Source organism: Schistocerca gregaria, chromosome 3, assembly GCF_023897955.1.
Source record: "Schistocerca gregaria isolate iqSchGreg1 chromosome 3, iqSchGreg1.2, whole genome shotgun sequence".
Classification (NCBI taxonomy): domain Eukaryota; kingdom Metazoa; phylum Arthropoda; class Insecta; order Orthoptera; family Acrididae; genus Schistocerca; species Schistocerca gregaria.
In genome coordinates, this window is record NC_064922.1 from 428664149 (window position 1) to 428686770 (window position 22622).

The 22622-nt window shown below is 39.0% G+C and overlaps 1 protein-coding gene across 4 annotated transcripts in view; it reads right to left on the reverse strand.

Moving 5' to 3' along the window:
* Positions 1-22622, reverse strand: part of LOC126354628 (transmembrane protein 117-like) — a 483273-nt gene that overhangs the window by 27545 nt on the left and 433106 nt on the right. For all 4 annotated transcript variants that reach the window (XM_050004396.1, XM_050004394.1, XM_050004395.1 and 1 more), the window contains 2 exons: positions 15475-15597; positions 4574-4707 (listed from right to left, as the gene is read on the reverse strand). In XM_050004396.1, the coding sequence (XP_049860353.1) occupies positions 4574-4707; positions 15475-15597 (257 nt within the window). The remainder of the gene's footprint in view (positions 1-4573; positions 4708-15474; positions 15598-22622) is intronic.

Here is a 22622-nt window from a genome sequence, read left to right on the forward strand (position 1 = left end):
GCATGTGGAATTTGTTTGAAGGGATCTTCATCAATGGTTTTCAGGATATTGGGGGACAAAGGGCAAGCTGAGTTCTGCAGTGACTGACAAATTCGTCCAGATGCCTGGTGCTTCAAATTTCACCCAGATGTTATGCATCAATGGCACAGTCACTGGGGTAGCAGCAGATAATATGACTCACCAGACTTTTGACTATAGACAGGTACAGTAGGTCACACCTGGGGTGTGGGTAGAACTGTGTTTCTCATTGGGAGGCTGCCATCAGGCAATGTCAGGTTGCCTAGGAACATGCTTTTCTATCTGCATGACTATGACAAAACTTGTGCTTGCTCTGCTGGTGGTCCTCTGCTCCTAGCTGTGTTCATAACTGATCCTGGTGTTGCCGTTGCAGCATGGCCATCTCTTCCACTACTGCAACTGTTGATTGCACAGAAGTAGCAGCTGCTGTAGTTTCATCAGTTTTTTGTGGTGCCATAATTGCTGTTGTAGTTGTTCCTTTTATTCTTATTGCTGTTACAACTGTTCCACAACAGTTTCATCAGCATTGCACAGTACACTCCAACTCAGGTTAAGACTGTTTTGGTCTGCACAACAGCAAGATAACTAACTGTTATCACATAATATTCTATTATTGTCATGCTTAATAGGTCAGGGTTATCCTACACAAATGAAGCAGCTACACAAGTAGTAGAATACTTGTGGAGTGCACATGGGTTTCAATAGGCTTGGTGGTAGTTTGAAGTTCTATAATAAATGCTCATGAGCCAACAAGTAGAGAGCAGAATCAGACAATGTACAAATTAACTATGTACAAAGTGACAGTCAACAGTTTAGCAGTAAATTGTGGAAGTATTTTTAATAAACTTCCTGAATTTACACAAGTCATTCATGGAACCAATAGGTGGCTGAAACCTGAAGCAGAAACCTTTGAAATATTTAGCCAAGCATTTATATCAAAAAGACAGATTAGATGTCATGGGAAATGGGATTATTCATTGCAGTTGACAAAAATATTGGATTTATCAAGGGAAAAATCGAATCTAACTGTGAAGTTATGTGGATGCAAGTAACAGGTCTAGGTGAATGCAAGTTAATTATCAGATGTTCTTTCTGGCTACCTGATTCCACTGTAATAGTTGTAGAATCACTCAAAAAAAGTCTGTGCTCAGTAGTGCAGAAATACACAGATCATGTACGAGGGGTGTTTGAAAAGTCCATGCAAAAATAAAAACTACTTACGTGTTTGTGGTGAACCTTTTTTTATTTTTCGACATAGTCTCATTTTAGACTTATACACTTCATCCAACACTGTTCTAATTTGTTGATCCTTTCCAAATAATAGGAATTGTTCACGAGGGAGAGAAGTCTAGAGAACTGAGAACCGGGGAGGGGGCGAGGGGGTGAGGGGGCGAGGGGGGAGGGGGGAGGGGTGAGGGGAGAACTCTTGCTGTGACATGCTGTTCAGTTTTGTAGATAAACTTTTGTAGATGGGAGGAAATGCAAATTTCATAGTAACTAGCTTGAAAAGACAGATAATTTAAAAAGTCAAGTCTCTGCACAGCAAAGATGTTGGTGAAAGTGAACTGTTTTGCAATGTGTGTTCTTGTTTAGTTAATTTGGAGATGGAAGGTTTTCAGGCAGTTTTTAACAACTCACCTTGAACAAAATGTAAGTGTAACTTTGGAATTAAATGCAGATGACATCATTTCCATTTAGAACTTACAGATCAGTCACAATCTTTAATTTCAATACATGCACCATCAGTACAGATGGTAAGTACCAAGTGTAGTTCCATCACTGCTGAATTGATTTGGACAATAAAATCAGTGATTTCCAATTACTCTATGGATTCATCATATGATATTTGTAATGTTTTTAAGATGATGTTCCCTTACAGTGTTCCTGAGCTTTTTTTTTTTTTTTGCTTTTGTCTAAGAAAATGAGATACCTAATAACTGATGGACTGACACCATATTCCCATGAACATTTGTTAGAAGAAGCATGTTCAACATATTACACATTGGGTTTCGATGAACCTACCAATGTTAAAGATAACAAACAATTACGGATAACAACATGTCACTGGTAAAGGAGATGGTGAAATGTTACATCAGAAATTATGTGAAGCACTTGCTTTATCAGTTGGAGATAGCATCAGTAGTGATTTACAGGAAGTCTAAGGCAGACAAATTACAAACATCAGAACTTGCAACCAGCACTATTCAATAAGTTCACGTAACTTTTTCAAAGTTGCATGGAAGCTGTTGTCACTGAGTGACTATAATAGGATATAAGATGGATTAGACAAAATTTCTAGTTATCATGAGGAATGGCAGCATGTCCTAAATGTAGAAAAATGTAAGCTAATGCAGATGAGAAGGAGAAACAGTGGCTATTATGTTCAAACACAACATTAATGGTGTGTTGTTTGACACAGTCATGCCAATTAAATATCTATGCATGACATTGCAAAGCAGCATGAAGTGGTATGAACGTGTCAGGACAGTAGCAGGAAAGGCATATAGTTGACTGGTTTATTGGGAGAACCTTAGGAGAATGTAGTAACTCATTTATAAAGGGTGCTATGTATAGAACACTAGTACAACCCATTGTTGAATACTGCTCGAGTGTGTGGGATCCCCACCAGGTCAGATCACAGGAAGACATTGAAACACTTCAGAGATGTACTGCAATATTTGTTACTGGTAGCTTCAATCAACATGCAAGAGCTACAGAGATGCTTCACAAACTTAAATGTGAATTTCTGAAGAGAAGAAGACATTCTCTTCATGAAAAACTGTTGATAAAATGTAGAGAACTGGCATTTGAAGCTGACTGTAGAATAATTCTTGTGCTGCCAGTGTACATTTCATGTAAGGCAAGATAAGAGAAATTAATGCTCATACAGAGGTGCATAGACTGTCATTTTACCTTGTGCCATTTGGGAGTAGAACAGGAAAGGAAATAACTATTAGTGGTGTAAGGTTCCCTCCTCCAGGCACCATAAGGTGGCTGGCAGAGTTATGTTCCATAAATCATGTCCGACACATGCCCTCTGATCCTCCAGCCATGGCAGGTAGTGGTCTATTGATTGCTGGAGAGAGATTGTTTGCTGTGGTCTTTCTGGTGTTGGTTGTTCGCGATGTTGTCAATAGTTAGGTACGGAGTGCCCTGGAACTGAGATCACTACGAGTGGATGCAGGAAGCTTTCTTGGAAGTATCATGGTCAGATCTTTTGCAGAAACTGAATACTTTAATATCTCCATTGTCTCTGAGACTGATAATGTGAAGATTTGTTTACTTTGCTTATTTTGATTTGTTACCTCTTTGTGATGCTATATTTTGGTGAAAATCTGTGCACTCATCAAAGTATCTATAGCCCAGAAAAGAGCAGTCAGACCTATCTGTGGTGTCAGTTTGCAAACTTCATACTGGCCGTTGTTCAGGTGACTCAGAAAATTCTAACTCTGTCATTGCTGTACTTAGAGTCCATCATGGGATTTGTTGTCTGTACTCACTCATTCAGAAGAAATGGCCACATTCATTCAGGCAACCAGACAGTAAACCAGCATGCAGTTGTATAATACTTCATTAAACAGTTCAGACAAAGGTGTATACTATTCAGCATGTTTTATTTTCAATAGGCATCTAGCGTAACTGAAAAAATTGGATGATAAACCCCAAGCCTCAGATTTAAATTGAAAGTTTCTCTTATTGCACATTCCACCTTTCTTTACAGGAGGTTCTTGCAGTAGTTCAGAACTTTTTAGTGTAATCCATTATTTATTTGGATACACTCTCACATTTTTCATGCTTATTACATAAATTCTCTTATCAAAATTGTGTGAAGTATGTCCTGATCCATTCTGTGACCAACTAGTTTTGGCTTACTTGGTTCCACAGAATAAATAAAATAATTTGTTTATCAATTGATACTCATATTCAGGCAACCTTAAAATATTTCTATGTAATCCTAGTGGATTTATGTAGTACAGTGGTATCACAGCTGTACAGGCTCTTCGCTATACAATGAGTGCCATTTTGGATTTCACAAATGACAATATGGTGGTATGATCTATTTGTTACATTGGTGATACCCTTTGCAAGTTTGAAGATGAGTACCCATTCTTTAACAAAATGCTGGTGAAATATTTTATTTCTTCTCGAAACTACTTCAGACTGGGATGAAATGTTGGGTTTATTAATAAAATCCATTCAACAATAGCATATTAGCCCAGGAAATTTAATAACTGTAGCTTTTCAAGCTAAGAAAGCTTACATTGTATGAAAAATGTAATCTTCATTCAAGTTGAATACATGAAAACGTATCTGTCAACTAAGTGTTAGCTCCTCTGATAACACTTTAAAAGTAATGAAAAGAAAATAACTACATTTGTTTATAAACACTTTATAGAACATATTGAGAAATACTTACTGAGGACCTGAAAGGACAGTTTTGTGGCACTGTAGCTTCACTATCCTTCTGTTCAATATTTCTCCCTTACGGACAGCTGCCTGTGGATTCTTTTGTTCAAACTGTTTAATTAATGTATGGTTTAGTCATAGAACTCACCTGGTTTGATGGGAATCTTCCATAAAGAGACACGAGAGAAACAAACAATATTAAACCAATTCCTGATGGTATAAATGCTGTCCACTTCACTGACAAGGGGTAGTTCATATAGCGTGAATTCATCTGCATGTCCTCTGAAAATATATTTCACAAAAAATGATACATTGCTGCAATACTTTTCATGAATTACTTGATAATTTCTAGAGATAAAACTCCTGTCTCTGTGGTTCTTTTTTTTAAAAAAGGGATCTTTGATATCTGTAAACAACATGCTGATTTTTTTTTCAACATATTGGTACTAGCATCACATTAACATCAGTTTCGATTTGATTTGGATAGAGCCGTTATATAATACTTTCCATTTTGGTAAAACAATGAGTTACTACTACTACTACTGGTGTGCTGAGTAAAATTAGCTGTCACAACTGTAAGTTACACACACACACACACACACACACACACACACACACACACAGGAGGGGGTGGAGAGAGAGAGAGAGAGAGAGAGAGAGAGAGAGAGAGAGAGAGAGAGAGAGATCATAGTGTGGATCAGACGACACTAATCAGTGTAAGGCTTCCGTTGTTAGTAGTAGTAGTAGTTTCATTTATCTGTCGATCTCTTTTGCAAGGAGACTGGGCATGTCATCATATTACATTTCACATATACAGACATTTACAGGCTTACAGGCCTATGATGTCAAATTGATTGTAATATTTGTTATAACAGATGTCAAAATTAACTTTTTTGCTGCATCAAACTCCTTCAATGTAGTCAGAGGCGCTACTTTTATAAAAGACAATAATTTCACCCAAATGAAACTAAAGTACTAAATGTTACTGTAATTTGGCCTTAACTAAATTCCATGCTATACATACACTATGTGATCTAAAGTATCCGGACACCCCCAAAAACATACATTTTTCATAGTAGGTGCATTGTGCTGCCACCTCCTGCCAGGTACTCCATATCAGAGACCTCAGTAGTCATTAGACATCGTGAGAGAGCAGAATGGAGCGCCCTGCAGCACTCATGGACTTCAAACATAGTCAGGTGATTGGGTGTCACTTGTGCCATACATCTGTACATGAGATTTCCACACTCCTAAACATCCCTAGGTGCACTGTTTCCAATGTGATAGTGAAGTGGAAATATGAAGGGAGATGTACAGCACAAAAGCATACAGGCCGACCAAGTTTGTTGACTGAGAGAGACCACCGACAGTTGAAGAGGGACATAATGTCTAATATGCAGACATCTATCCAGACCATCACACAGGAATTCCCAACTGCATCAGAATCCACTGCAAGTACTATGACAGTAAGGCGGGAGGTGTGAGAACTTGGATTTCATGGTCAAGCGGCTGCTCATAAGCCACACATCACGCTTAGTGTAAGGAGTGTAAATGTTGGACAATTGAACAGTGGAAAACCATTTGTGGAGTGATGAAACATGGTACACAATGTGGCAATCCGATGGCAGTATGGCAAATGCCCGGTGAACATCATCTGCCAGCGTGTGTAGTGCCAACAGTAAAATTCAGAGGTGGTGGTGTTATGGTGTGGTCGTGTTTTTCATGGAGAGGGCTTGCACCCCTTGTTGTTTTGCTTGGCAGTATCACAGCCCAGGCTTACATTGATGTTTTAAGCACCTTCTTGCTTCACACTGTTGAAAAGCAATTTGGAGATGGTGATTGCATCTTTCAATGAGATTGAGCCTCTGTTCATAATGCACGGCCTGTGGCAGAGTGTTTACATGACAACAACCTCCCTGTAATAGACTGGCCTGCACAGAGTCCTGACCTGAATCCTACAGAACACCTGTGAGATGTTTTGGAATGCTGACTTCGTGCCAGGCCTCACCAACTGACATTGATACTTCTCCTCAGTGCAGCACTCCATGACGAATGGGCTGCCATTTTCCAGGAAACTTTCCAGCACCTGACTGAACATATGCCTGTGAGAGTGGAAGCTGTTATCAAGGCTATGGGTGGATCAACACCATACTGAATTCCACCATTACTGATGGAGGACACCATGAACTAGTAATTCATTTTCAGCCAGGTATCCACATACTTTTAATCACATAGTGTATAAGTACTGAAAACAGAAAAGTGGCTCATAACTCTGAATGAGTAGTTTGTTTGAAGAAATACAGGGAAGATGAGACAATAATATTTTTTTAATTATTTATGTAAAGAATATGTGCTTGAGAGCTGTTGTGTAGAAATAGTGGACTCACTAGAAAATATTATAATAATCTCACTATACAGAATCCCAGGGACATCAACATCAGAAATATTCTTATCTAAGCTTGAAATTATGCTAGAAGATCTTCGTAGAGAAAAAAAGAAACAAATTGTAATAGCTGCTGATTTTAATATTGATATCACTTGCAATAGTAGCTATGCTTCAAGATTCAATGACTGAAAAGAAATATGGTTTCAAATTGAATTTCTTTGAACCTACCAGAGACAATGGCCATTGAGCAACCAGTATTGACAATGCTGTAACTAATTATGTATATGAAGATATGTATACATTTTGTCTAGATCTAGGTATTTCAGATCATTGTATATTGTTCATCGAGCCGCCACAGACAGACAGGAACATTTCTTGTATGAGAACCCATATGAGAAGGAACTTTAGCAAAGAAAACTTGTAATATTTAGTAAGAAGCTAAAAGAGAAAAAAATGGCCTGTTGATCATTGTAACTTAAGTGATGAAAACTTTGTGAAATTCTTACATAGTTTTCTTGGTGTTTTTAATGAAACATTTCCACCTAGATGCTAAAACCATAAAATGACAAATGAATTAAAGTGAATTACCAAGAGCATAAAATTTCCAATGTAAAGAAAAGGCTACTGCACAGAGAGTTGAATTATAATAAAGATACTGACTTTGTTGAATATATTAGGCTCTATAAAAATATATTTAAAAGAGTTGTCAAGGCATCAAAACAACTGGCAAATAACAGACTAATTTTAAACCATAAAAATAAGACAAAGGCTGTGTGATCAGTCATTAAATCTGAGTTATTTGTTAAACACTGTACCAAGAAACTTCAAAAATTGACATTGACAGAAATCTAATGTTAAGTCCAACTCAAATACTAATGAATGCTGTGTAAATAAACAAATAATCTTGTGGTTGGGATGGAATACCCACTGAAGTTATTAAAGCCATACACAATAAAATTGGAAAGCCACTAGCTCAACTAATAAATCAATGTTGTCAAGAGCACTGTTTCCCAGTGGTGCTAAAATATGCTGAAGTCAAAACATTCTTCAAGAATGGATCAAGAGAGAGCATGGGAAATTATCACCCTATCTTAATTCTCCCAGCCATATCTAAAATATCTGAAAAATATGTTGTTGTTCAAATCCAAAATTTCATTGCAAAATATTCTATTATTCTAAACAATAATTTATATTTTTTACATGTGAAAAACACCATAGGTGCAGTAAAAAGTATCACAGAGAAAATTAGCAAGTCATTAGACAAGCAAAATCAGTTGGCAAGAATTTTATGCAACATCACTAAGGCATTTGATTCTGTAAAACATGCATTGCTGATTTACAAACTTGAAAAGTATGACATTACTGGCAGTTGCCTACAGTGGCTTAAATCCTACTTATAAAACATAAAGCAAAGAGTTAGCATCTTTTTAAATGGTGCAAATTATTTTTCTGACTGGGAAAAAGTATCTCAGAGTGTTCCACAAGGCTCAATTTAGGCTCAGTCCTATTTCTCTTCTATGTTAATGACTTGCCATTAAATATCAGCTCTCCATCAGTTCTGTTCACAGATGATACTATTGTCTCAGTTGAAAATCAGGATTCAGAAAAAAAATTCCCCAAATCTGCGATCAGAGCTCCCTTAGAAACTTGGTTTCAGCTAAATGAATTGAATCTAAATATATCTAAGACCCACATGATGCAATTCAAAAGCAAAGAGTCAAAGTGTGAGCAGATTAAGATTGTACACAACAACCAAGATACCATATAGAAGAAGTTGGCTCAGTCAAATTCTTAGATTTAAGCGTAGTAAAAAATTTGAGCTGGCAGGCACACATTGAATATCTTGAAAAGAAATTGAGCAACTTTGCATTTGCCATGCAAATATTACCAACTGCAACTGACATGGACACACAAAAAGTAGCATAGACAAGCTACTTTGAATTAATTACTAGGTATGGTATTGTTTTTGGGGTACCTTGACAAACATAGAGTGGATACTAAAAAAACAGAAAAAAATGATTTGAAATATGTTCACTGCAAACAAAGAATGGTGACATCCATTTTGAAAACTTAAAACATTAACTCTGTCATCCCTCTGTGTGTGTGTGTGTGTGTGTGTGTGTATTTGAGGAAAACTATTGTGTTCATGCTCCCCACCAACCACCTCAAACCTTATGCCCAGGGACATCAATATATGGGAATGAAAATTTGTAATAAATTAAAGGGAACAAGTTAACGCAGATGAATTTCGGCCCACTTAAAAGAAAGCTATAATATATGATGCACCAACACTGAAACGTTATTACTCAGTGGATGAATTCACGCAGAACGAACTGGAAATTTGAACTGGATACAATGTGTTACACATTCCAAGAAATATCATTTTAATATTACTATTTATTTTAATGCTATTATTTATTAGTATAACAATCATTGTAACTGTATTATAAATTTTTATATGTTTCCTGTATGCAAACCAAATGGATTGCAAACATACATCGTGAGATGAATAAACCACAATTCAATTACTTTCATTTGATTTCTGAGTGTGTGAAAGATTTCATTAATGCCTTGTTTACACATTGGAAGGTGGAAATTATGTTCTTTATGGTATTTATTTTAGAGGTTATAATTTTCTTCCCCTTTTTTAAAAATTCGGACAGGATGATTGTATTATGCCATGACCACAGTTACCACTGTCTTTCTGAAGAGAATTAAAGGGGCATGTTATGAACATTACGAGCAGTACTGACAGTTAAAATTAAATATTTAAAGTGTCTTTAATGTGGAGCCTGAGTTCTGTCATTTAGTTTAACTTGTCTCTGAAAATACAAAATTAGTTGGTGAAGATTGTGTGTGTTGTGTAGGATTGTCTCATTGAAACTTTGCAATATGTTGTGGGGACTTGTTTGTCATCAGTGGGTATAATGCTGACTTTTGGTGGAAAACTCTCATCAGGAGATTAAATATCATGGCAAAATCTATGGTGCCAAGTTAAAAGATAAATCTTAAAATTCGAGTCATATCAATCTTGAATATGTTGTTGTTGTTGTGGTCTTCAGTCCTGAAACTGGTTTGATGCATCTCTCCATGCTACTCTATCCTGTGCAAGCTTCATCTCCCAGTACCTACTGCAGCCTACATCCTTCTGAATCTGCTTAGTGTATTCATCTCTCGGTCTCCCTCTACAATTTTTACCCTCCACGCTGCCCTCCAGTACCAAATTGGTGATCCCTTGATGCCTCAGAACATGTCCTACCAACCGATCCCTTCTTCTGGTCAAGTTGTGCCACAAACTCCTCTTCTCCCCAATTCTATTCAATACCTCCTCATTAGTTACGTGATCTAACCATCTAATCTTCAGCATTCTTCTGTAGCACCACATTTCGAAAGCTTCTATTCTCTTCTTGTCCAAACTAGTTATCGTCCAAGTTTCACTTCCATACCTGGCTACACCTCATACAAATACTTTCAGAAATGACTTCCTGACACTTAAATATACACTCAATGTTAACAAATTTCTCTTCTTCAGAAACGCTTTTCTTTCCATTGCCAGTCTACATTTTATATCCCCTCTATTTCGACCATCATCAGTTATTTTGCTCCCCAAATAGCAAAACTCCTTTACTACTTTAAGTGTCTCATTTCCTAATCTAATTCCCTCATCATCACTCAACTTAATTCAATTACATTCCATTATCTTTGTTTTGCTTTTGTTGATGTTCATCTTATACCCTCCTTTCAAGACACTGTCCATTCCGTTCAACTGCTCTTCTAAGTCCTTTGCTGTCTCTGACATAATTACAATGTCATCGGCAAACCTCAAAGTTTTTGTTTCTTCTCCATGGATTTTAGTGCCTACTCCGAACTTTCCTTTTGTTTCCTTTACTGCTTGCTCAATACACAGATTGAATAGTGTCGGGGAGAAGCTACAACCTTGTCTCAGTCCCTTCCCAACCACTGCTTCCCTTTTGTGTCCCTCGACTCTTATAACTGCCATCTGGTTTCTGTACAAATTGTAAATAGCCTTTTGGTCCCTGTATTTTACCCCTGCCACCTTCATAATTTGAAAGAGAGTATTCCAGTCAACATTGTCAAAAGCTTTCTCTAATTCTACAAATGCTAGAAACATAGGTTTGCCTTTCCTTAATCTTTCTTCTAAGATAAGTCGTAGGGTCAGTATTGCCTCACATGATCCAACATTTCTACAGAATCCAAACTGATCTTCCCCGAGGTCAGCTTCTAACAGTTTTTCAATTCATCTGTAAAGAATTTGCGTTAGTATTTTGCAGCTGAGACTTATTAAACTGATAGTACGGTAATTTTCACATCTGTCATCACCTGCTTTCTTTGGGATTGGAATTACTATATTTTTCTTGAAATCTAAGGGAATTTCACCTGTCTCATACCTCTTGCTCACCAGATGGTAGAGTTTTGTTAGGCCTGGCTCTCCCAAGGCTGTCAGTAGTTCTAATGGAATGTTGTTTACTTCTGGGGCCTTGTTTTGACTTAGGTCTTTCAGTGCTCTGTCAAACTCTTCACACAGTATCATCTCTCCCATTTCATCTTCGTCTACCTCCTCTTCCATTTCCATAATATTGTCCTCAAGAACATCGCCCCTCTATATACACCTTCCACCTTTCTGCTTTCCCTTCTTTGCTTAGAATTGGGTTTCCATCTGAGCTCTTGATATTCATGCAAGTGGTTCTCTTTTCTCCATAGGTCTCTTTAATTTTCCTGTAGGCAGTATGTCTTACCCTTCATGAGATAAGCCTCTACATCCTCACATTTGTCATCTAGCCATCCCTGCTTAGACATTTTGCACTTCCTGTCGATCTCATTTTTGAGACGTTTGTATTCCTTTTTGCCTGCTTCACTTACTGCCTTTTTTATTTTCTCCTTTTGTCAATTAAATTCAGTATCTCTTCTGTTACCTAAGGATTTCTACTAGCCCTCATCTTTTTACCTACTTGATCCTCTGCTGCCTGCACTATTTCATTCCTCAGAGCTACCCATTCTTCTTCTACTGTATTTCTTTCCTCCATTCCTGTCAATTGTTCCCTTATGCTCTCCCTGAAACTCTGTACAACCTCTGGTTCTTTCAGTTTATCCAGGTCCCATCACCTTAAATTCCCACCTTTTTGTAGTTTCTTCAGTTTTAATATACAGTTCATAACCAATAGACTGTGGTCAGAGATCACAGCCTGCCCCTTACAATTTAAAATCTGGTTCTTAAATCTCTGTCTTACCATTAAATAAACTATCTGAAACCTTTTAGTACATCCAGGGTTCTTCCATGTATACAACCTTCTTTCTTGATTCTTGAACCAAGTGTTAGCTATGATTAAGTTATGCTCTGTTCAAAATTCTACCAGGAGGCTTCCTCTTTCATTTCTTAGCCCCAATCCATATTAACCTACTATGTTTCCTTCTCTTCCTTTTCCTACTGTCGAATTCCAATCACCCATGACTATTAAATTTTCGTCACCCTTCACTACCTGAATAATTTCTTTTATCTCATCATACATTTCATCAATTTTTTCATCATCTGCAGAGCTAGTTGGCATATAAACTTGTACTACTATAGTAGGCGTGGGCTTCGTGTCTATCTTGACCACAATAATGTGTTCACTATGCTGTTTGTAGTAGCTTACCCGCACTCCTATTTTTTTTATTCATTATTAAACCTACTCATGCATTACCCCTATTACCTTGAATGTATCTAATTAAATAAATATATAATCTGTCCAAACCCTGACTGCCTAATAACTCACCTCAACCATAATCAAAGGACTTTGATGAATAATAACCTAATTTTAAAGGCATATACACTCCTGGAAATTGAAATAAGAACACCGTGAATTCATTGTCCCAGGAAGGGGAAACTTTATTGACACATTCCTGGGGTCAGATACATCACATGATCACACTGACAGAACCACAGGCACATAGACACAGGCAACAGAGCATGCACAATGTCGGCACTAGTACAGTGTATATCCACCTTTCGCAGCAATGCAGGCTGCTATTCTCCCATGGAGACGATCGTAGAGATGCTGGATGTAGTCCTGTGGAACGGCTTGCCATGCCATTTCCACCTGGCGCCTCAGTTGGACCAGCGTTCGTGCTGGACGTGCAGACCGCGTGAGACGACGCTTCATCCAGTCCCAAACATGCTCAATGGGGGACAGATCCGGAGATCTTGCTGGTCAGGGTAGTTGACTTACACCTTCTAGAGCACGTTGGGTGGCACGGGATACATGCGGACGTGCATTGTCCTGTTGTAACAGCAAGTTCCCTTGCCGGTCTAGGAATGGTAGAACGTTGGGTTCGATGACGGTTTGAATGTACCCTGCACTATTCAGTGTCCCCTCGACGATCACCAGAGGTGTACGGCCAGTGTAGGAGATCGCTCCCCACACCATGATGCCGGGTGTTGGCCCTGTGTGCCTCGGTCGTATGCAGTCCTGATTGTGGCGCTCACCTGCACGGCGCCAAACACGCATACGACCATCATTGGCACCAAGGCAGAAGTGACTCTCATCGCTGAAGACGACATGTCTCCATTCGTCCCTCCATTCACACCTGTCGCGACACCACTGGAGGCGGGCTGCACGATGTTGGGGCGTGAGCGGAAGACGGCCTAACGGTGTGCGGGACCGTAGCCCAGCTTCATGGAGACGGTTGCGAATGGTCCTCGCCGATACCCCAGGAGCAACAGTGTCCCTAATTTGCTAGGAAGTGGCGGTGCGATCCCCTACGGCACTGCGTAGGATCCTACGGTCTTGGCGTGCATCCGTGCGTCGCTGCGGTCCGGTCCCACGTCGACGGGCACGTGCACCTTCCGCCGACCACTGGCGACAACATCGATGTACTATGGAGACCTCACGCCCCATGTGTTGAGCAATTCGGCGGTACGTCCACCCGGCCTCCCGCATGCCCACTATACGGCCTCGCTCAAAGTCAGTCAGCTGCACATACCGTTCACGTCCACGCTGTCGCGGCATGCTACCAGTGTTAAAGACTGCGATGGAGCTCCGTATGCCACGGCAAACTGGCTGACACTGACGGCGGCGGTGCACAAATGATGCGCAGCTAGCGCCATTCGACGGCCAATATCGCGGTTCCTGGTGTGTCCGCTGTGCCGTGCGTGTGATCATTGCTTGTACAGCCCTCACGCCGTGTCCGGAGCAAGTATGGTGGGTCTGACACACCGGTGTCAATGTGTTCTTTTTTCCATTTCCAGGAGTGTATCTAACAAACTTAGTTGAAAGAAAAGGTATAAATCATATAGAACCAGCAAGTCTAACACTGCACAGCACTGAAGTTTAATTGATGGCTACAGAACTGGGCAATTGGATGGGCTACAAAATCTCAAATCACTGAGCAATGACCTTTCTACTTCTCTTATTAGGAGAAGCCAGTAAGCATTTAACCTGTTTCATCCTTGCGTAGCCCTTCTCAGATTCTAGTATTTGAATTGAACCATGGGAGGTCTCTCAAAATTATAATGGTTTAGCAGTTACTAGAACCACATTTAAATGTAATTCATAGCTTTAGCGTGGAGAGGGTAAAAATTCTATCCAACTATCCTATGAGGGGCATTCAATAATAAAATGAAAACTGCTGAAGTAAAGGTGATACCAGTGTTTTACGAAAGAAGGTGTGGCCCCTATAGGACTGCTGAGGCCACAAACTCATGGCTAGAGGGACATGGGCCCACACTCATGTGACAATGGAGAGAGCATGTGCATACATCTACTATGCTGCACTCAGTAGCGTTGCAAACACAGAAATGGAGGCTTCAAAAGAAGTGCAAGAGGGTGATGTGCATTTCCTTACAACAGAAGAGATGTGGGGAACAAAAAACAGATGGAAGCCCTCTATTGCAGACTTGTGAATTATGATGGCAGCCATAGCTCGAGAGGTTGGAATTGCAATGGACATGCAGTGTTTTCCATACACTTGTGCCATTCTTTGATGAATTTTGATTCCCCACACTCCTTCTATCATAATGAAAAGCACTACACCTCTTTCCTCTTCTTTTGAAGCCCCCATTTCTCTGTTTTTAGCACTACTGAGTGCAGTGGATGGTCGACACTTGCACATGCTTGCTCTGTCATCACATAAGTGTGTATCTGTGTTCCTGTAGTGGAGAGTTTTGGTTCTGAGTGCTCTTATAGTGACTGCACATTCTTATGTGTACAACGGGACCGTGATCCCTTCAGCAGTTTTCATTTTACAGCCACTGGGTCATTTCTTTTTAAACACCTCTGACAGTAAGTATCATTAATGTGACTGTGCTATAGTGACTGGTTCCTGTGTGTACTTTAGTGGGACTAGGATTGCCAAGCTTGTTTGTTGTGAAGATGTCCAAACACACACATTGTACTCCTGCTAGGTATTTTAAGGCAAATATGCCACAGCCTTTGGTGCATTAAGAAATGAAGTTTCACTTGTTGTCCATAGCATATGCACAGTCTTTTCTATCGGCAGCTGACAAACAATGACCTGTCACTAATTTATTTTGATAGACATTGTCAGCTCACCATGGCATAAACTGTATTTCTGCTCTTAAGATTACAAAGAGCAAAATTTTGTAGGTTATAAAATTAAATGTTAATATTTACCTTTTATTATGTCACTTATTGTCAGAAACATACCTTCATAAAACGGAAGACCAGTTTGTGGATTGATTTGAGACCTATACTCCCATGTCCAGAGTGAACTGTTGCCTGTTGATAATATTTCTGGTTCATTCACTGTGCGTACTTTGTCATCAGGTCCTTAAAAAAATGGAAATTCATTTATTTTAGAGTCATGGCAGTAAACTGTGATTCATTTAGATAAGCTTGGTGTAAATAACCTTTCAGTACACTGCTATATAAAGGTACAACTAATAAGTTGCTTCCCGGCACTGTAATCATTAATTACAAATATATCTGCACTACCTTTGTTAATTCAGAACAAAATGCAAAGAACTCCACTATTCATAACACATTTAAGCAACTTTTCAGTGGGAAGGAAAACAAAGAAATGGATGCTCAAAGTCATTTACTTGAGAGACTGAAATGTAGGATCAGACAGTATATGCACAGATGGTCTAAAATTAGTATGTACATTACAAATTTGATGAAATTATATAAAGTATATTTTGTCTGTGGAAAGGATTCACAAAAAAAGCGAATTTGGAGGTACCTTACAGATGTAGGCAGAGATAAGCTGTTGTCTCAAAAGTTTGGAGAACATTTGAAGAGGAATGAACAGACTATAATGTAATTAAGTATTACTCCGTATGTCCATATTTGTATGTATAGTAGCACACTTCAGTCTTTCAGGAAATACATCTGTGTTATTGATTGGCCATAAAGATATTTCAAATACTGCTTTGCTGAATAGTGAACAAGACAGTCTGAAAATTTTATAACTTTTTTTAGGTACTCTATCGGTGAAAAAAATTCTTGTTTGCAGCAATCTTTATATTTTGAGTGACTAACATTTGCAATATGGTTTTTAGTTTAGTTTCATTCAGATGCAGCTCATAGTTAAAACCTCTGAGGTGCATCACAGAATATATACTACAACATATTTCTCAATAATGTATTACAGAACTTGAGTTATCAAGACATATTTCTCATATTTTGCACACAAGTCTAAATAATGACAGCCAATGTTTTTGGAACTGTTGATACTGAGTGATCTTTCTCAAACAGATAGTAGCTGATTTTAAGACTGCGGATTCAAATGTTAGCTCATTCTATAAAGTACAGGTTTGAGGGTTTGGCTTCTACTCAGAGCAGCTCTTATAGGCCGCTCAAAAGCTCTGGTCATTCAACCTCCACTCTATTTTCACATTCCACTGTTTACGTCAGAATGGAATGAACAGGGTAGCTGAAACTTTGCTGTCAAATTCCTGTCTCTGTATATCTCCATTATGCTTTGATGTATCATTAATGTTTTAAATAGTTTTTTGTTTCTGGCAATAGCAGCATTATACATTGCATGATTAATTTTCTAAATGTCTCACAAGAGTGCACTAGAGTGTTGCAATGGTAACATTTTCATGAATGATTAGAGGAAATAAATATGCCAAAAGTAATGTTCCATTACTTTTCCAAGAAATAAAATTGAAAGTAGGTATTGATTTGTTTAAATTGCAGTCTTCAGACTTGTGTCATAAACTGAATGTGTTGTACAGCTGAAAGGATTTCATAAAAGCATAAGGTGCTTTGACCATACTTAAATTTCTTTATGAAAACACATTGTGAAAAGCTTTTTCCGGAAGTGTTAAGCTTCTGCAGCTAATAGTGATCTTGTCAATAATGATTGGAGAGCTGTTTCTCTATGCTAAAGTGGTTGAAAACATTTATGTGATATACTAGGAATGATGAGAGACTTCTTGTGCTTGTGATATATGCTATTGAAAAAGACTCCTCTAAATTTCAATGGAATGGTCATAGAACATTTTGCAATGCAGAAGAGGGGGGGACGAGCTAATTTCATCTATGAGCAAATGAATTAAGGTAAGAGAAATGTGCTTCAGTGCATGACAAGAGGCAGCTCTCTTTAACTATATCACTTAAAGTGCATATTTTTGTAATACACAAGTGTAAATACAGAAACCCAGAAATATGGTATGTTGTGTTCAGAAACAAATCAGCATGGTGGTTGCTTGATTTTTCATCTGTCAGCCAACCACAGCAAAAAACCTGTAATGTCAGGGGAACATCATTGTTTTGTGATGTAAACACATAAATGCCGCATATCAAAAACACATAAAGCATTCAGTGACCCAATTTCAGAACTGAATACACTAAGCATGAATCAATGCTAACATACACCACATTAAAAATCTCTCCAAAACGTGTCCTTTAATGTTATTTGTAGTGATACTGTGTCAGGGATATGCAAAATTTGTGAATAAAAATGCTAGCTATAAATCCTATCTTATAGTTAGCATCTGTTATTAGTTAGCAGTTGATTGTTAAATAGAAAGAAGAAGCAGTATATAAAATTTTGGCTGTAATATGATATCACCCCCATCCCCTTCCCTGAAATTTTGTTTGTGGCAACAGACTGATCTGTAGCACAGTCCAAGGCAAAGGTGCTCATACACTAGTTTGTAGTGGAAGGGGTGGGCTAGACCTGGGAGATGAATGGTGACTTGTAAGTAGCCATAAAAAAGTTCCAACCCTGTTAAAGACCTGTGCAATACTGGATTTCAGATCATTTCTTGAAAGAAAAAATGCTGTACTTTTTTTCCTCTCCGTGAGAGCTAAAAAGGTGGAAAAGGGGGGGGGGGGGGGGGGGGGGAATCATGGTCACTTTTGCCACTGCATATGAATGGCCCTGGCTCAAAGTCTAGATTAGTTCTGGTCGATAAATGTTGCAGCAATTCCAGTATGAAAACCACAAACTGTGCCTGGTTTCATGCAAATAAATTTTATATTTCAAATGGTGTTCTTTTTTACAGCATGATATTTTGATGCCACATCTCAGCTTTAGCATTCTCCTCCACAATCTCATTTCAAAACTAGACGAATCTTGGTATCCCTTAGGAAAATGCCACTAGAGGATGGGGAAGGACCACTTTGTGCACTCTGTTTGATGTCAAGAGGCATAGTTCAGTATGTTGAAGAAGCTGTACTGGAGTTCACTGAGGAAGTAGCATGCAGATACTTGCAGACATGGTGCACATTGAAACAAACACTTGCCTGATATCTGGGTCTGGACCAATGCAGTAAATAACAAAGAAAGTTGAGAAGACCAGAGAAGTTCACAGAATTTCAGTGAAGTTCACAGACTGCTGCCTTGTATACAGAACTGATCATGGCCTCCTCAGTCATCTGGAAGGCTTAAACTGAAGACTTTGGTTCTGTGATAAACTAAACTACACTGCAAATCCCCAGCATTGTGCCACAAGCTTGGGAACTCTTGGGTCCCCCTAAATGGGTCAGCAGTACACTACTTATCAGATGATGCAGCTCAGTCCTAGTGCAATAACACATGTGTGTTAAGAAGCCAGAACTGGACAAAATTGCACACTCACTTCTCACCTGCAACTATCAGCTGACTGATGAAATTTTCGTGGGTTATCAGTCAAGTCGTAGTGTTGCAATGTTTTGATGAATTTGCTACCAGTGTTGGGTCCTGTTCCTTCCTTTATAGCCATTGGATGGCTGATGGCTGTCTCCTTAGGCAGCAAAACAATGGAGGAGGAGGGGAGGAGGAGTGAGGGGGGGTGGAGGAGGGAGGAGTAGTAGTCATATGCCTCTGGAAGAGATGCTGCAGCCAGGATGGGGGAAGGGGTCTGGCAGGGTAGTGAGAGTCCAGGCATTGAATCCTAGTACTCTGTTCCTCTAGCTGTCTCCACCACTTTCACATCAGAGTATTACTGACACCTTTTTGTCAAACCACATCCCACATGGAACTCAATTGGAAACGGCTGTCCCACTTGACAAGATTGTCATGTACTCTTTGTAACCACTGCCTCTTTGATGACCGAATCTCATCACCCGTTGGCACAGCATAGCACCTTTATCTGTTCAAAAGTAAAAACATGACCTTCGTTAATGTTGTGCTCTGCTACTGCAGACTTGTTGGTTTGGCCAAGGCGAATACTCTTCATGTGTTCTGAACAGCACTGCTAGATCCACTGTTGTGTCTGACCAATGTACTACATGCCACACTTACAACAGACACTGTAGACACCAGGTGCTCAATCTTATTTGGTCGTTGACTGATCAAAGAACACCCTTTATTTTGACTTTTGAATGAAAAATGATTTTTATGTTGTGCGTTTCCATTATCCTAACGGTCTTGGCCTTGTGCAGCCCTTCAAACTGAAGGAATACCAGGCACTTCACTCCTTCTTCCCAACTATTTCTTCCTTCTTCTTGCTCAGCTATAGAGCACATCTTATTTTTGCATCAGAGAAACTGTTGTTATGAAAGGTATCACACAGATGCTGTAACTCAGCAGACAGACTCTGACACAGCCTGTGCCACACTAACAAGTTCTGGAATTTAGTCATCAAAGAGGCATGGAGATAAGAGTACATGACGCTCTTGTCAACTGGGATAGAGGTTTCTAACTGAGCTCAACATGGGTTGTGGCATTAGCAAAAATATGTTAGAACTGCCATGATGTGAAAGCTGCAAAGCCTAGAGCAGAAGAGACAGGCAGGACCAGGACTTGACATTTGGATCCCCCCTTCATCTGCCAGGAGGTTCATCTCATTGTTGGCCATGACATCTCTACTGGAGGCATGCCAATTGGCCCTCCCATTGGCCCCTCAGTGAAGGACATGAATCCAACACTTTGCCTGAAGATGAAGAGTAGGAAATTTGTTGAAATTTTTTGGAACATGACTCAGCTGGTAACCCAATAGATTTCATCAATGAAATGTGCCAAGAAAACCTGTATTTCCATATAGCAAGGGAAGGAGGTCCTGCACGGCTTCAAGATGCTGCAAGAGATATGAATCAAGAGGGAAATCTGCTCAGAAGATTCTTTTTCTTACAGGAGTGTCAGGACAAGATGGTGATGCTGCAATTTATCCACTTGCAACATCCCATTAACACGAGGACAAAATGGAGGTCAGCCCCAGTGTGGGAACACATGTGTCACTAGAGCTGGACAAAATTGCACCTAATCTGCTCTGTTGTCACCTGCACTGTGCAGCCAATTGCTCACTCTGCATATGGGAATGGGCAGTTGGAAACACCTTCACAACCAGTGAACTCTGCATGTAGGAAGCCACTGTGAAAGAATACAGCAAGTTTTACCAACTTATTGGGAATTGCCTGTAGAAAGTTGACAATAGTTATTCAAGGACTGTCATCAGCTTGACTGGAAACGAACTGGACAAGGCAACAACATCCTTGCCGTCTAAAGGTCTGAATTTTGCACCAGTTCTGAAAACATTACCTAAATATGAGATCAGCAGCAGTGTTCCGTTATTCATTCATGGGCTCCCCTCTGATGCTACTGAAGAGGTGAGAAGGAAGACCTGCAGGGTCCCTTACAATGTCAAAGAATAAGATCTCAGTGAACAAATAATGTTTTTGTGTTGTTTGGCCCACTGAAGACCTACAGCATCATACACTGCTGTGACCAATAGCTTTATGCAAGACATCCAACTCCAACTGTCCATTGATGCAGTTCCCTTCACAATATTCACTCAGAAACTGGTAAAGATGGATCTGCCTTCACTCACAGCAGCTATTACTGTCAGGTTTCAAACTGATTGTCATGACAAGATGTCATCTCTGGATATATTGGTTGAGATATTTTTATGACTACTGTCCATACTCTGTGTTACATGGTTGCAAATGGTGCATTATTTGTTGTAGACACTTTAGATAATATGCATTCATACACTAACAAATTGGTTAACTTTATTTTCAGTGTTCTAATGAGAATGTTCAAACACAATAGCTCCTCTCTACCATTTTGTCACACCTCAACCTTGACCTATCTTAGTGCACTGATTCCATAGATCCATGGCTCTACACACTACTTCACTATCATGACTTACATCAGTAATGGAATGTCACAGGCCTGGCTGGTGCCAGTTCTACAACATCAACACACACCAAAGCAAACAATGTGTTATTTTAAGGGGTTACTAATATTTTGGCCAGTGAACATATGATCTGCTTATGGCTTTCTAAAAATTCTAAACCAGCTATGATACCAATTTTGTGAACCACAGGTGAAAAATTACATAAAGGAATTTTATTTACAGCACAGCCACTGTGTCCATCCTAGGCACTTTGCCTAGTCTGTGTAAATTTGCTTGTGTTGCAGTTTCAGCATGAGTGATTAAGAACTCCAGATGGAAGTGTGAGAAAAGTTTAACAATATTTTCAGCTCTATTGGAGACTTCTATTTTAAAATTCAGAGAAACAGCAAATGTGATCTAAAATGTTATGTCAAATACAAGGTTAATCATTCACAAAGATCAATAAGCTGTCAAGTGGGTAGTCGATTTAACCCTGAGAGTTACAGCAGTGTTCTAATGGAGTGCATGAACTGCTCCATGTCAAGTGGGTAATCGATTTAACCCTGATGAGTTACAGCATAACTGACCATTTGAATTTTAAGAAGGGAAGATCTAAGTGAATTCAAAATGCTATTAATTTTTTTCAAACACTTTTTCCTCATGTGAAACTGAAGCTAAAATAGAAAACAATTTGTTATAGATAGCCATGTGACAAATGCTTGCCAGAACAAACCATACTTTCTGACTTCCTAGCATTTTATTAACCAGGGTCATTCTTTTATAATTATGGTCTTTTCTTTTGTGACCATCTAGTGGAGATTTGCACAAAAAAAAAAAAAATGGAGATTGAATGACTATATATTCACTCATCCAGTTCATAAAATCGCTTTTAACTGAATATAGAGACAATAGAATTTCAGATACAACATATGAATCCTTCATATGTTGTACTTCAATAGGCTCCATGAAAATATACTGAGTAATAAATATAAAATACCTGAGGGTTTTTAATTTAATAACAAATACAATATCTTCTGAGAGAATTTGTGTAATTCAGAAACATTTAATTTTTTCCTCAGTATGATAAATTCTTAGTGTATTTATCATACTAGAAGGATTGGGGAGTAGAGATCCAGTGGTTTTGAAACTTTCTGGAAAGTTAAACTATGTGCGCAATCATGACTCCATGTTGGGACCTTTGCATTTTTACAGGTAACTGTTATACCAACTGAATTGTTTCAGAATGATCCACGACCCACCCAATGCCTCCTTCTCAGCCTTTCAAACTTCATAAAAGTTCTCCTT